This window comes from Nicotiana attenuata, unplaced genomic scaffold, assembly GCF_001879085.1.
Source record: "Nicotiana attenuata strain UT unplaced genomic scaffold, NIATTr2, whole genome shotgun sequence".
Classification (NCBI taxonomy): Eukaryota; Viridiplantae; Streptophyta; class Magnoliopsida; order Solanales; family Solanaceae; genus Nicotiana; species Nicotiana attenuata.
The window spans coordinates 335,002-351,776 of record NW_017670881.1 but is presented as its reverse complement, the minus strand read 5'-3'; the positions used below and the strand labels follow the sequence as shown (position 1 = coordinate 351,776).

The 16,775-nt window shown below is 43.2% G+C and overlaps 1 protein-coding gene across 1 annotated transcript in view; it reads right to left on the bottom strand.

The window, feature by feature from the left end:
• Nucleotides 1–12,437: 12,437 nt before the first annotated feature.
• The window catches only part of LOC109244176 (MACPF domain-containing protein CAD1), an 11,994-nt gene continuing 7,656 nt past the window's right edge, over nucleotides 12,438–16,775 (bottom strand). The window contains exon 6 of the mRNA XM_019411225.1: nucleotides 12,438–13,345. Coding sequence (XP_019266770.1) covers nucleotides 12,698–13,345 — 648 coding nt within the window. The 3' untranslated portion in view covers nucleotides 12,438–12,697. The remainder of the gene's footprint in view (nucleotides 13,346–16,775) is intronic.

The following is a 16,775-nucleotide window of genomic DNA, read 5'->3' as shown; positions in this document are numbered from 1 at the left end:
CCTCTTGCCCATAATATGTGTATTGTTATCTCTTTTTTCTCTTGTCAATAGTGGCGAAGAAGAAGCCCCTTTTCTAAGGTTTCCTCTCTTGGTATTTATAGCTGTGAGCTTCGTTAGTTGGCAATAAGTGGTCGTGACCACGTTGGGATTTCGCCTTCATGGTGGCGGATGGGCCATGGCCTTGCTGATCGAATCAGATGCGGGTTGAATATCGTTAATTCTGAGTGGTCGTGCCACTAATTAATCATGAATTAGCTTAAGACGGGATTAGCTTCGTTAATCATCGTGAGTCAGATTCTGACCCATACAGTTAGTCCCTCCGCTTATTGAGGTCGGGCCTTGGTCGAGCTCGATGAGTGGATTCCATCGACTGTAGTTTGAGAAACTCGGATAGGGAGGTCGACTGTTGCTTCGTTCGAGGCCGAATTCTCTTTGGCGATGGCCCTTAGCCTTGTAGAGTATTAGTATTTTGTTATTGTGCTATCAAGTCATCGTTCGATCGAGGTCGAACTCTCCTCCTTGGCGAAGGCGCTTGACCTTTTAACTCACTTCGAGTAAGGTCGAGCTTCATTGTGCTCTGATCCTTACGTTTGTTTTGGGTGCATACCCGTCGACCATGGCGGACGGGTCGTATGTTGTGCGGCCGAGGGGAGTGAGGGCACGCTTGATACGTGTTTGGCGATGTCAAAAAATTTCTAGGGCGCAAGGAGCATCTCCTCGGCATTCATAGGTCGTTATAACCATTTCGAGGGCGAGACGCCGATTGGTGATTGCAAGGCTGCTTTATGGAGCCTGTCATAATGACGCACATTCCTATGGAATCGAACAGGTGTGCGGTTGGTCATGTAGTTAATGGTGGCTGTTGGGGTGCATGAAGGCCACTTGTGTTGCCTATAAATAAAGGCTGAGGCATTCATTTTTTTTTGTTCTCATTGTTTGTCTGAGAGAGATTCTGAAGAAGCTTTTCTTACTGTTGTTTCACCTTTGTCTTCGTCCCCCAAAATTTGTTTCTTTCTCGTTATTGAATCAACAATGGCAGGCATTTCTTCCCAAAACGTTCTTCTGACGGATCTTCCGGTTAACTCACCGATGACTGAGGGGCCATTTCCGGCAATGGGCGATGCAGAACTGGTGGAGACCGGTGAGGCTCCGTCGGTTGACGAGATAGTACCTCTGCCCGGAGGTCCGATTACTGATTTCACCGCCGACGGTGGGGAGGATCAGGTGGATGAAGCCCCATTACTGGGGGAGATTGGGATGTCCCAACTACGGGGACAGGAGGTCATTCCCAGCTATGCTGACGTCGTTCTCGCTAGAAGCGAGGAGAGGGTCCACACCGATCGTAGGGGATACTGCGTCTTTTACGCCTATCCCTTCAAGTTGGGGTTTAAGCTCCCGCTCCCAATGCTAGTGGTTCATTTCTGTCGTTATTATGGCGTATGCCCGGGTCAGCTTACTCCTTCTCTTTATAAATTATTAGCAATGCTCATCAAATACGCAGAATTGGCTGGTAGGGAGGTCACGCTGTAGCATGTGCTTAGCCTCTACGCTCCCCAGAGAGTTCGTGGTACCATGATTCGAGCGTGCCCTCGCGGGACGAGGGGCCTGACTGCGAAGCTGGATGATGAGGTCAACCCTCGCCCTTTCGAGCACTTCTTCTACATCAGGACTGAACATTTAGTGGCGTGCTCTACTGGGTTCCCAGAGGCTTGGAATCATGCACGTAAGTTTTCTAATCATCGAATTCCCTTTTCTGCCCCTCCTTACGTCTTGTGCTCATAAACGTTAACTCGTATCAATTTTGTAGCCGAAAAGTTGCAGCCGGCTCCGTTAGCTGGGATTCACGAGTGGGTTGAGGCCGTACTCCCCCATACGGTGGGGATACGCACATGGGCGTCTTTCTGGGAGAGGCATGGTCGTAGGCCTGTGGCAGGTAAAAAATTGATTTCTTCTTCTGTTCCGCTTTGTCTCAACTCTATTCATCAACTTTGTTTTTCTGTGATCAGGGAGGGCACGCCGCGTCAGTGCCCCTTAGTTGGCCTTCCGTCGGCCGGGTGCAGTCGCTCGACTTACTGCGGCGCCTGTGTCGCGCTCAATACCGAGGGCGGCATCAGTTGAATCTTCAGCGGTTCCTTCTCCAGCACGGGCCGCACTTCGGGACGAGGGGCCATCGGGGGTTGTGCGCCCTAGGGCGGAATCACCATCACACGGGGAGGAGGAGAGGCCCTTGATAAGGCGTAGGGTTGTGTTTACGCCGGCTCCTCCTGTGGTAATTAATTTAGACTCTCCTCCGACGGATGCGGAGAGGGGTGCGGTCGCGGCGCCTACTCTTGAGGGTGGGCAGACAATAGGGGTTGCCCTAGCTGGCTTAGGCCATGAGGATGCCGTCGCTTCGGCGACTCAGTCGGTGGTTCCAGTCGCTGAGACGGGAGGTAGTTCCTCAGCGGCTGGTAATGTTGGTGAGTTAAGCACTCCTTTGGCGGTTGCGGCGGGAGGTTCCCCCTCGCCGGCGGCTGATGGAGGAAGAGATGCTGTAGAGGGTGAGTACGAGTCTGAATCCGACTTGGACCCCGACGACGTCCGTATGTTCCAGGAAGGCTTCACCAATTCAGCGGTGCGCACAGAGGGGCGGTCTCGCTTCGTCGAGGTTCCCGCGGAGCTGAACTTACTCCAAGGGAGTAGCTTGGTCCTGCAGTTTGAGCTGCTGTGCTCGGAGGCCGAGAACGCGTCATTGAGGGGCGTCACGGATGTCGGACTGATGAACGAAGTGGCTGTGATGGGATTGAGGGTATGTAATATAATGTCGGTTCGCTTCTTTTTCATCTTAGTTTGAATTTTATCTTAATCGCTGTCTTTGCTTTGCAGTCTTATTTGTTGGAGGTGGAGAGCATCCGTCGAGCCAACGTCCGTTCGGGGATATTTTTGCGGGCGCTGGAGAAATACCGCCGCTACCGTGATCGATGCCGAGAGATGCGCATGCGCTTGAGGAATGATCCCCGTAGTCGGACCTTGGTCGAGGAATTGGCAAGGTGGGAGCTTTAGATGCAGCAAGCACTTGGCAGAGCGAGTGCTCTCGAGGAGCAGCTCCGGCGGAAGGATGAGGAGCTTGAGGCGGGGAGGAGGGCTGCAGCTGAGTGTGAGCGCCAGGGCCAGGCTAAGGCGGCGGAGGCCGCTGCGGCATGGAGCGGGAAAGTGACTGCGTTGGAGGGTGAAGTCGCGGTATTGAAGCTTCAAGTGAGGGATGCCTCGTCGAGGGCTAGGGCGTTGAAGGTAGCTATCCGCGTGCACGAATCCCAACGGGCGTTGGAGAGGGATGCTGCGGCCTTTAGAGAAGCGAGTCTCGAGGAGTGGATCGGTGTCTTTGAGCAGGACGCCCAAGTCATGGTGGACCGGATCACAGCCTTAGAAGAAGAGAATCAGCGCCTACGGGATCAAGCCGCTTCTTCCAGCCAGGCTCGAGAACTTTGGGTCTTTGCCGAGGCCCAACGTGATGTATATAAGAATTTGTGGGAGGCCGGCGTCGTGACCGAATCTGCTTTCAAGGGGCGCGTCAAAAGGCTCGTGAGGCCCGTGCCGACTGTGGTTTTGACGCGGCGACGCCAGAGGCTGACGCTGGTGCAGATGGTGGCGCAGATGGCGTCGAGTAAAAAGATGTTATGCATTTTTTCTTGTCTTGTTCGCCGTTTGGCGTTTAGGTGTTTCTTATTTTTTTTTTATTGATCGGCCTTGGCCGGGTGTAAGCGGGGATGACCCGCAATTAATTTCGTGGATAAATGAGATCTCCTTTCCGTTATTTGCCTTGTATCTGTTTTTTTCCTCCTTAGATTTTTCTTTGCATGCGCTCGAAGGGGTGATTTGCCTTCGAGTTCGACTCTGGTAGGCACGTTAGTTTTTGATTGTTGACGACTTTTATTCTTCGACTCGGGGTGAGCGAGTCGGAGCCGTTGCTTGGCGATAGCGGCACTTAGCCTTAGTCCCAGTTCGGGCGCGGTCGAACTGTCGGCCGTGATGACAGAAAGGCGGCCTTGTAGTTTGACCGGGTCTGGACTTTACGTGTCCCCAATCTTAGTTTGAGTTGGGAGTACTTACTTGAAGGGCGAGGGCGCCTAACCTGCGCCTCGATTCGTTGGAGGTTGGGTTTCGCTGAGTTCAATGATGAAGGCGCTTGGTCCGAGTCCTGGTTCAACTCTGGTTGAACTTGTTAGATTTGAGGACGAAGTCATCTAGCCTTATGGTTCAAGCGAGGTCGAACTCGTTGGATTTGATGGCGAAGGCGCGTAGCCTGAGTCTTGGTTCGACCGTAGCTAAACTTACTGGCGAAGGCGCATGGGCTTGATTTTATGACGGGGACGCGTAGCCTGAGTCATGGTTCAACTGTATTTGAACTTCTTGGCGAAGGCGCATAGCCTTGATTTAATGGCGAAGGCGCATAGCCTGACTCCCAGTTCAACTGTTGTTGAACTTAGTCGATTTTGATGGCGAAGGCTCATGGCCTGAGTCCCAGTTCAACTGTTGTTGAACTTGGTCGATTTTGATGGTGAAGGCGCGTAGCCTGAGTCCCAGTTCAACTGTTGTTGAACTCGGTCGATTTTGATGGCGAAGGCACGTATGAGTCTTGGTTCAACCGTAGTTGAACTTACTGACGAAGGCGCATAGCTTGAGTCCCAATTCAATTGTTGTTGAACTTGGTCGATTTTGATGGCGAAGACGCGTAGCCTGAGTCCCAGTTCAACTGTTGTTGAACTCGGTCGATTTTGATGGCGAAGGCGCGTAGCCTGAGTCTTGGTTCAACCGTAGTTGAACTTACTGGCGAAGGCGCATAGCCTGAGTCTTGGTTCAACCGTAGTTGAACTTACTGGCGAAGGCGCGTAGCCTGAATCTTGGTTCAACCATTGTTGAACTTACTGGCGAAGGCGCATAGCCTTGATTTAATGGCAAAGGCGCATAGCCTTGATTTAATGTCGAAGGCGCATAGCCTGAGTCTTGGTTCAACCGTAGTTGAACTTACTGGCGAAGGCGCATAGCCTGAATCTTGGTTCAATCGTAGTTGAACTCACTGGCGAAGGCGCATAGCCTTGATTTAATGACGAAGGCGCTTAGCCTGAGTCTTGGTTCAACCGTAGTTGAACTTACTGGCGAAGGCGCATAGCCTAGATTTAATGGCGAAGGCGCATAGCCTGAGTAGTTGAACTTACTGGCGAAGGCGCATAGCCTTGATTTAATGACGAAGGCGCTTAGCCTGAGTCTTGGTTCAACCGTAGTTGAGCTTACTAGAGAAGGCGCATAGCCTTGATTTAATGACGAAGGCGCTTAGCCTGAGTCTTGGTTCAACCGTAGTTAAACTTACTGGCGAAGGCGCATAGCCTGAATCTTGGTTCAACCGTAGTTGAACTTACTGGCGAAGGCGCATAGTCTGAGTCCCAGTTCAACTGTTGTTGAACTTGGTCGATTTTGATGGCGAAGGCGCATAGCCTGAGTCCCAGTTCAACTGTTGTTGAACTTTGTCGATCTTGATGGCGAAGGCGCATGGCCTGAGTCCCAGTTCAACTGTTGTTAAACTCTGTCAATTTTGATGGCGAAGGCTCATGGCCGGAGTCCCAGTTCTACTGTTGTTGAACTTTGTCGATCTTGATGGCGAAGGCTCATGGCCTGAGTCCCAGTTCAACTGTTGTTGAACTTTGTCGATCTTGATGGCGAAGGCTCATGGCCTGAGTCCCATATTGTGGGTATTGAGTGCTGAAGCTCGGTTTGGATTCGAGACCTTGAGCGGCTTATCCGTTGTCTTCCCAACCAGGGTATATAGGCTGTCTTGAGGCGACTCTCGGCTTGAGATATCTCCGTGCTGGTTTCTGGCCGGAGCTCGTATCAGGGATGTGGGAGATGCCTTACAGAGACCTTCCCTTAGGAGGAGGGGGCTTCTTCTTTTGTTTGCACTATCTGAGATCGGAGAGAGAGAGAGGACTTAAATCTTGATTTGAGATCTTCGAGTTCCCCTTCGAGTTTGGTGTTTCTTTCCTTTTGGTCCAGGGAAGAACTACGCGATTTTGCTAGGAAATCCCCACAGACGGCGCCAAATTGTTTGCTCAAAAGTTATCGCATATCTTTTGAGTATAAAACAATATAAGTAAATCACGGGAAAATCATAGCAAAACGTAATAATCCATTGGACCAAATGAAGAAGACGAAAATAAGTACTCAGGGTTAGGGGGAGAAACATTAGAAGCCTTTATTGATAATATTGGTTTGGTCTGCCTCTCCATGAAGAGGTTCAGAGCCTTACAATGGTGTTCCTCTTGCCCATAATATGGGTATTGTTATCTCTTTTTTCTCTTGTCAATAGTGGCGAAGAAGAAGCCCCCTTTTCTAGGGTTTCCTCTCTTGGTATTTATAGCTGTGAGCTTCGTGAGCTGGCAATAAGTGGCCGTGACCACGTTGGGATTTCGCCTTCATGGTGGCGGATGGGCCATGGCCTTGCTGATCGAATCAGATGCGTGTTGAATATCGTTAATTCTGAGTGGTCGTGCCACTAATTAATCATGAATCAGCTTAAGACGAGATTAGCTTCGTTAATTATCGTAGGGTCGGATTCTGACCCATACAATACTCTTAACATTTAAAAATAACTTCTTCAATTATAAACATAGTGAAATTATTTTTAGATTTAATCATACTTGATGATGCATCAAACTTAATATAGAGTATAATTCCATTCCTGTTATTTCTTGAACCTTTTTATTTTATTTTATTTTGGATTTCTGTCACATTTTTTCGTATTATCTCATGAACTTCTTTATTTTATTTTTGGTATCTGTTACACTCTGTTCGTAGAAAAAAGTGAAAGAAATGAGCTTACAAATATGTGGCTATATGTAAGCTTTTTTTGCCAATAAATCTAACAAGAATGCATGCAAGCCCAGATTAACAGAGCTCCCATGGAGTCTACTAAAACGTTCTAAGAAAGGAGAAGAAAGAATGCACGAGATAGAGAGAACGGAGAGACCAACATATTTTTTGTAATGAGAAATCACCACTGATTTCACTAATTGTACAAGTATATATACATATTGACTAAACTAATTACTCATTGACTAATTTGACTAAGCTAACCACTAACTAAAGATTACATTATACAATACAATAATGAATGTATTAACAATAACTATACTCAATACCCCCCCCCCCTCAAGTTGGAAGTGAGGTTCTCACAGCCAACTTGCCTATGACAGCTGAATGTTTGACCCTTGTGAGGGCCTTAGTAAGGATATCAGCCAACTGGTTGTGAGTATTCACATGATGAAAAGAGATTAAGCCTTCTTGCAGCTTGTTCCTTACAAAGTGGCAGTCGACTTCAATGTGCTTGGTCCTTTCGTGAAACGCTGGATTATGTGCAATATGTATGGCAAATTGTCTATCACAAAACACCTAGATAGGACTTGATTGGGCAATAGTAAGTTCTGCAAATAGTCTGCTCAACCACACCAACTCCCCAACTACTTTCCTGAGGGATCTGTATTCTGCTTCAGCTGAGGACAAGGAAATAGTCTCCTGCTTCTTGGACTTCCAGCTAATAGGGTTGTCTCCTACTAAAATAATGTACCCACTAACAGATCTCCTAGAGTCTAGGCAAGCTGCCCAGTCTGAGTCACAATACGACTTGATTGAACAATCGGGATTGTTGGAGAAGAAAACACCCAAGGTAGGATCCTTTTTGAGATATCTAAGAAGGTGAAATGTTGCAGTCAAATGGATGGCTGCACACTATAGGCTATATCCAGCCTAGTATCGATGAGAAAGATGAGCTTTCCCACTAATTTTCTGTAGTATGTGGGGTCTGGTAGGAGATTACCCTCTTGTGCTTTCAGCTTCACAGTAGGATCAAGAGGTAAGGAGACATTGCTGTAGTCAAAACATTGGTATTCTTTCAATAAGTCCAAATCAAACTTCCTTTGAGAAATAAGAATACCATTTGGTTTGTATAAGACCTCTAGACCCAAGAAATAATGAAGTCTACCCATATCCTTTATTCTGAACTTTTGATCCAGGAAGGCCTTCAAGCTTGCAATCTCTTCTGAGTCAATCCCAGTGATTATAACATCATCAACATATACAGCCAAAAAGATGATGGATGAGGAATTTTTCTTGCAGAAAAGGGAGTGATCATTTTCAGAGTGTTGGTATCCTTTTAAAGATAGTGTCTCAGTTAATTTGGCATATTATTGTCTGCTGGCTTGTTTCAGTCCATATAGTGACTTGTTCAGCCTGCATACCACTCTACTTGGACTGCATTGATCAACTACAAGTCCAGGAGGAGCCTCCATATATACCTCCTCATGTAGGTCTCCATGGAGAAAGGCATTGTTCACATCCAATTGGAATATGTCCAAGCCCTTCTTAATAGCCACTGTAACTAGGACTCTAACAGTTGTCATTTTCACAACAGGGGAGAAGGTTTCTATATAATCAATCCCAACCTGTTGAGTATAACCCTTTACTACCAACCTAGCTTTGAACCTTTCAGTGCTCCCATCTGCTTTATTTTTAACCTTGTATACCTACTTACAACCTATTGCTAGTTTTCCAGCTGGTAAGGGGACCAAATTCCAAGTATGGTTGGCATGAAGTGCCTCAAATTCCTATGTCATGACTGCTTGCCAAGCAGGATTGAGGGTTGCCTCTTCATATGAAGATGGCTCACTATCATGGCAAACATTTAACACCAAGTGCTGACTTTCAAAAAATAGAGCATCAGGAGTGATATGATGATGATTAGAAAATAGGGCATTTAGTGAAGGGGTGCAATGAGGAGTAGAGGACAGTTGAGCAGTACTATGGGCAGTTGGTAAACATAATATTTTAAGCAGACAGGAGCCTGATGACTTATATTGGATTTCCTTAAAATTGGTGCTTCTGACTGGACATGTGTAGATAAAGTCTGTAAATTGTTATCATTTGGAGATGAAGGATCAAAGGTATTTGGAGAGGGTGTATTATTGGTAAGTGTCTCAGAGTGGTGTTCTATTTCTGGAAACATGACTTTGCCCAATGTTCAAAGGGGAAACATGACTATGTCTTCAGCATAGTTAGGAAATGAGACTGTCTTAAGAACAGCAGGAAAGGAAGTATTTTTAGAACTTAAGGAGAATGAGAAAACATTTTCATGAAAGATTGCATCTCTTGGTTCAAATTTTTCTTTGTGTGTCTTGGGTACAGTGGGGTAGCAGAGACAGCCAAAGCTTCTCAAGTGAGAGTAATTGTGTTTCTTGTGTATAACAACTCAAAGGGACATTTTGTTGTTGAGGTAAGTGGTTGGCAGCCTATTTATCAAATAGGTGGCTGTTAGGATGCACTCTCCCCAATATTTGATTGGGAGTTTGGACTGGAACATGAGTGCCCTGGAAGTTTCAAGAAGATATTTATGTTTTCTCTCTACTACACCGTTCTTCTGTGGTGTATAGGGACATATTTTTTTATGTATGATCCCTTTAGATTGGTAGAATGAAGAGGCTTCATGGCTAGTAAACTCCAAGCCATTATTAGATCTAATGGTTTTTATGGATGTATTGAATTGATTTTCAATCATAGCCACAAAGGCCTTTAAAGCCTGAAGAGCATTACTTTTGCAGCTCAATAGGTGAGTCCAATTGGATCTGATGAAGTCATCCACTAGTGTGAGAAAATATTTGTAGTTATTTTGGGTGGTTACATGGTAAAGGCCCCATATATTTATGTGTACTAATTCAAATAATTTGGAGGTGGTGCTAGTTCTTTGAGGAAATGGGAGTCTGGTTTGTCTTGCCATAGGGCATATAGGGCAAATAAATGGTTGTCTTGGTGCAAACTTTGCAGGAATTGAGGATATTCCTCTCATTTTAACACAAGGAACATGACCAAGCCTATTGTGCCACAGAGAATTTATATCATGCTTATCAAATATATATGAAGACACATCATTATTACTTGAAATGGAAGTATTTACAGATTAAGGAGTGTGATATGAATGAGTATGACTAACAGACTCATGACCATTTACAGTGGGAGTAAGAATACAATTGCAGTAGGAAGCTGAAACAATAGAAGGTAAAATAGTCCTTTTAGCCTTCAAAGATCTGGAACAGAGATAGTACAGACCTTCTTTTCTACTACCAATCACCTGAGGCCTCTTCACTGAAGGGGCCTGCAATAGACAAAGTGTATCACTGAAAAATACAATACATCTAAGGTGTACTGCAAGGGATGAACAGAAATCAAGTTATACTTGAATGATGGAACATGAAGGACCCTATGTAGGACAATGTCTGAAGAGAGTATCACATCTCCAAATTCAAGAACTTTTACTCTATATCCATTTGGTAGACTTATTAGTAGAGGATAGGGTAATTAGTGATGTTAGTGAGTGCATGTTTGTTAATGGTCATATGGTTAGATGCTCCTGAGTGTATGATCCAAAGATCAGCCTTTGATTCAAAACATTTGCATGAAGGTTTGTCAAAATCAATAGAAGAAGTACAAACAAGAATACCTGCAAAGTTGGCACTACCACTGGTGACATTGCTATTGCTGGAAGATCCTCCTGCATATCCTACTTTAAAGTGATGCAGCAAGTTCATTATCTGCCTATATTGCTCTTTTGTTAGATTGACATTCTGATTTTCATCTTGCAGGTCCTTTTCATCTCCATTTTCTTGAATCATATCAGCTGGGGTCCCATGTACATTTGCCACAGATCCTTTTCCTCCGTTGAACTTGTGGTTCTGGTTGTTCCCCTGATTATAGGGCTGAGCATTGGCACTTGAAGTTTTAGTTATTGTAAGAACTGCCTTGAGGGTATCCATGTAACTTGTAGCACTTCTACCTTGTATGTCCTGGTCTTTTGCAATAGTCACAGAATGGACGACCCTTATTATTGTTGTTGGCTGTGTAATGTGTCTTGAAGTTCCTGGCTCCAAATGGATTTTGATGCTGTGGACTTGCATTTACATGCAGTGAAGTAGAATCTAGACTGAGTTGACTATTAGGCTTGAATTCCCTTTGTTTTTCTTCTTGTATTAGTAGAGAGAAAGCCTGTGCCATAGAGGGCAAAGGCTTCATCATAAGAATGCTTCCTCGTACTATTGTATAGACCCCATTCAATCCCATTAAAAATTGGATAAGCCGTCGATCCTGTTCTGCCTTATGCATAGTTTCTTTTGCTCCACATGTGCAATTGCAGCTGCACTGAGATTTGACACTCAAGGTGTTCAATTCCTCCCACAATCTCTTCATTCATGTATAGTATGTGGTAATGTCTAAGGATCCCTGTGCGAGGTCATTAATCTCTTTCTGAATCTGATACAATTTTGCCCCATTTGTTTGGTTGTAACGATCCTCTAATTCCCTCCATAACTCGACTGAGTCATCTACTTACTCCACTGTCATAGATTTCCTTAGCAAGGGAATTGAGGATCCACGAGGTTACCATATCATCACACCTCTCCCATTGGCGGAATTGAGGCAAATCGGGGCTAGGTCTTCTAGATTCCCCATTAATAAACCCTAATTTGTTCTTAACTGACAGAGCTCGCAACACGCTTCTTCTCCAGGAACAATATCCAATTCCGTCGAACGGAACTAGTACTAAGGTCATTCCAAGACTATCCGAAGGATGAATGTAGAGGGATTACCTGTATCGATGACCAATTGGTCATTTCTGCTCGTGCTAGAAGTCGTCTTTTTAGTTTGGTTGTTAGCCATGTGCGAGGTTCCGATTCGATGAAATTGAGAAGTATGAAGTCTTCAACCAGGTCTAAGACCTTCAATTTGTGAGATGATTTTCAGAGTTGGGCGGCAATGGCCAAAACCCTAGAAATTGACGAAACTAAATGAAATTTAGAACGAGAGTTGGAGATGCCGAAGGAATCCGAGTTGATGTCCAAGCTCTGATACCATAACAAGAATGCATGCAAGCTCAGATTAACAGAGCTCCCATGGAGTCTACTAGAACGTTCTGAGAAAGGAGAAGAAAGAGAGCAAGAGATAGAGAGAATGGAGAGACTGACATATTTTCTGTAATGAGAACTCAACACTGATTTCACTAAATATACAAGTATATATACATATTGACTAAGCTAATTACTCATTGAGTCATTTGACTAAGCTACTAAAGATTACATTATACAATGCAATAATGAATATATAACAATAACTATACTCAATAAAATCCTTGTCATATAATTATATAAAATGATTTTTCATTTTAATCATGTATTTTTTTTCCTAGCCTTTTGTTCTCTCGTTTATTTCTCTAATTCCCGCAGCATCACAATGGTTCTTTTTTCTTTCTTGGTATTGCACCAGATGCACACCAGCATTCTTTCTCCTCCTTTGTTCTATAGTGGAATAAAAGGAGAACTACTTGAATTATCAAAAGGACACGTCAATTTCACATTTCAACCACAACTCATCCAACAAATAAAAATCATTAAAATCAATGTTATTGATCCAAGGAAAGTGAAAAGAAAAAGATTTTTGAACAAGTTTGTAAAATCATGAAAATTTTACAAAGTATACACCCAAAAGGAGTAACTGATCTGGTGGCTAGAAAATAGCTTAACAAAAAATGAATAACCAATGCCGACAGAATTTACAGAAAAATAACATGATATCTAGACTATCAAAAGAATGCTTTGATGCTGCATATATTTAACACAAACACAGCTCATTAGTAATTCAACAGGGAATACTTCACTCTTAGCACAATTTTTCCTTTATCAACCCCAAGTTTAGCTCCTGTTACCAACCAGTGCCCTGGTGCATCCTGTGGCCCTTTTGACATTTCTGTCATGTCTACAATTTTCGCCAATTTCCCCATTTGGCTGGAACTATCGCCTTTCTTGTTTTCAGCAGTTTTTTCGTTCAGAAGTGATGTTGAAGAACCATCAATCCTTTGTACTGCTGATAGGTTTGATGGACTATGATCCCATACTGATCTTCTTATAGTACAGCCAGGTACCTTGGAAAAGAGGAGTTTCAAATGCAAGACACTCTTGGCACCAAAATCCCAAACACCAAGCTGAGCCCCCGTCACAATGTGAACACCAGAAAGATCTCCAATGGAAGTTTCAGTGTGTTCAATTGGTGCTGTGCTTACGTGGGAGAAATTTTTCCACTTGATTGGTTCAAACCATCTGCTATCCTGCTCCTCGGGACCTTTCCATTTTGGTGCACCTATAGCCATGTGTGTGTCCCAGTGGGGTTGGAGGATCTTAGGAAGGGAAACGAGGTGCTGCAAATTGACTGAAAGACGGTTCTGCTTGCTACCTTCTAGGCTGAGCCTGAGCCCTGTCACTGGCTTACGCCCCACTGTCACCTGAAAATATGGCACTGTGATATAGACGTGCAATGAGTTGATGTTGATCAACACATATCTAGAGTAGATTTCCATACTGATAACCATCCACCAACCTACTAGATCAGCTAGCTATTCCAATAAAGCATTTTTATTTACAAGAGCTTCCAAGAGTACAATGTTCATTGTCGGAAGCACAATGTTTTTGTAGTTTCTTGTTTGTTTAACTGATAAGCCCCTTGATATTATGCTTAGATCCAGCTCTAATGTGATATAAGAGTTCTAAGTCATATTACTAAGTCGCTCTCTTATAAAGATAATGCCTGAGAATTTTTTTTTTTTTTTTTTTGCAATATTTTCCGAACAGTAGTTTGCTGATTAACCAATCATTACGAATGGTAACAAAGCATTTCAACAGTGTTACAGTGTAAATGAAGTGTGGGAGCACTGCTTGCTTTGACCATGTTGGAGGGTCTCACTAAGGCAAACTTGCTTTAAATATTTGCCCATGATTTAGCAGGGTAAGTTGCTCAAAATGCATGTATATGCTAGTGCACGCACAAGTATATTCAATTTTTGTTTCCATTTAACTTGTGTTTTCGGAAAGCTCCTTGATATTCATGCTACGGTAATTGATTATGCTGATGAATTTGCCAAATTTTTCAGTAAACAGCAGATGATATCTAACTTCTTCTTTCCATTTTGTCCTGCTGAAGGTTCAGAGGGCCTCTCTGGCCGCGGTTCTGCCGCGACCACGGTAGAACCGCAGCAGGCAGGTTCAGAAAGCCTCTCTGACCGCGGATCTCCCGTGACCGTGGTAAAACCGCGGCAGGCAGCGTATTCTTTTGAAAAGGCACCTTTTCCAGACACCTCTTCTGATAATTGCCTATAAATTCTGAGGCAAGGCTCCATTTTCTATACATGAAAAACACTCCAGAACTTCTTTCTTTCTGAATATACTGCATCCTAATTCGCAGTCTCTCTCTCAAATTCGTAAGTGTGATTTTGCTCCGTTCTTTGAGTTCGTTGGTATCCTGCAGTTTGTATTGCCACTGTTGCAGGAAGGTTTATTCCGTTTTATCCTAGGAGGATTTAATCCATTACCTTGGCAACGTGTGAAGGGGTTAAAATTCCTTAAGGACACACAAGAAACTTGTGGACTCGGAATATTTCTGATTCTCTACTATTTTCCAGATTTCTTTAATTCTCCTAATAGTTTTTTCTAGTTTTTTGGTTTAACACAGTAACGCTCACAAGCTTAAGGAATTTCAGACTAACGTTTCTGTGTTGAAATATATATTAAATTGTTATTCATATTTTGTATACTGTTTTGGAGACTAAAACCTTCGTGCTTTCTACTCCAATAATTGTTCTGTCCGTTCTAAAGTATATAAAAACTTTACCGGAATAATAAAACGTACGGGTTGTCCAGTTTAAAGTATATAAAAACTTTACCGGAATAATAAACGTACGGGTTTGAAGTATATAAAAACTTCACCATTGTTACGTGTTGTATGTTTGGTTTGGTATTCAGTTTGAAGATATCAAAACTTCACTGATTTAACCAAGTTCTGTTTTGTTTCCAACTTTACAGAAAAAAATGACGAATGAAAACCAAACTAATGGAAATGTTGCGGGAAGGGGTGCTACTGTTAAAAATGTGGCTGCCTCGTCAAGCCGTTCAACTCCTGCTCCTGCTATGGCACCAGCAGAAAAACCCGGAAAGTTTTCCGGAATAAAGAAGGCTTCTGGACAAAAGAATTACCCAAGCAAGAAAAAGTTCAAGGGTAATTGCCACAACTGTGGAAAATCTGGGCATAAGGCCGTGGATTGTCGTGCACCAAAGAATGATGTACAAAAGAAAAAGAAGAAGAAAAATCAAGCAAACATGGTTGAAAATGTTGAAGACATGGAGGACTTGTGTGTCATGTTGTCTGAATGCAACTTGGTAGGAAATCCTAAAGAATGGTGGATAGATTCTGGAGCTACCCGCCATGTTTGTGCTAACAAGGAGTTATTTTCTTCTTATGCCCCCGCAGGACCCGACGAGACAATCTTTATGGGAAATTCATCTACGGCCAAAATTGAAGGAGTTGGCAAGATTGCGTTGAAGATGATGTCGGGAAAAATAGTGACTCTAAACCAAGTCCTCCACGTTCCAGAAATTCGCAAGAATCTTGTGTCTACCTCACTTCTTGTCAAGAATGGATTCAAATGTATTTTTGTTTCTAATAGTGTTGTACTAAGTAAGAACGATTTGTATGTAGGAAAAGGTTACCTGAATGAGGGCCTTTTTAAGCTAAATGTAATAGCAGTTCCTATCAATAAAGTGAATGCTTCTTCTTACTTACTTGAGTCAAACACTTTATGGCATTCGCGTTTAGGACACGTCAACTTCAAAACATTACGAAAGATGATAAACTTAGAAGTATTGCCAAAATTTGATTGCATTATTCCAAATGTCAAATATGTGTGGAATCAAAGTATGCTAAGCATCCTTATAAGTCCGTTGAAAGGAATTCAAGTCCTTTAGACTTAATTCACACAGATATTTGTGACATGAAGTCAACACCATCTCGCGGTGGAAAAAGTATTTTATTACTTTTATTGACGATAGCACGAGATATTGCTATGTTTATTTACTTAATAGTAAAGATGAGGCAATTGATGCTTTCAAGCAATACAAGAGTGAAGTTGAAACCCAACTAAACAAAAAGATCAAAATGATAAAAAGTGATAGGGGTGGCGAATATGAATCTCCTTTTGAAGAAATATGTTTGGAAAATGGCATTATTCACCAAACAACTGCCCTTTACTCTCCACAATCTAACGGAATTGCGGAGAGAAAGAATCGAACATTGAAGGAGATGATGAATGCGTTGCTGATAAGTTCTGGCTTACCACAAAACTTGTGGGGGGAAGCTATACTTACAGCTAACCGAATAATCAACCGTGTACCTCATAGTAAAACACAATCCATTCCTTATGAGAAGTGGAAAGGAAGGAAGCCTAGCTTGAAATACTTCAAAGTGTGGGGGTGTTTAGCTAAGGTACAAGTTCCTAAACCTAAAAGGGTTAAGATAGGCCCAAAAACGGTTGATTGTGTGTTTATTGGATATGTAACCAATAGCAAGGCATATCGGTTTTTGGTTCATAAATCAGAAAATCCAGAGATTCACCTTAATACGATAATAGAATCAGATAATGCTGAATTCTTTGAAACTATTTATCCGTATAAAAAGGAAAGTGAAGTGACCTACCAAAAGTCAAAATGACCTCGGGAGTAAATAATAAATGGTATGCCTAATGAAGAAAATCCGAGAAGAAGTAAACGTCAAAGGACATCTACTTCATTTGGTCCAGATTTTCTGACTTTTTTGTTAGAAAATGAGCCTCGTACCTTCAAGGAAGCAATGTCTTCCTCAGAGGCACAATATTGGAAAGAAGCTGT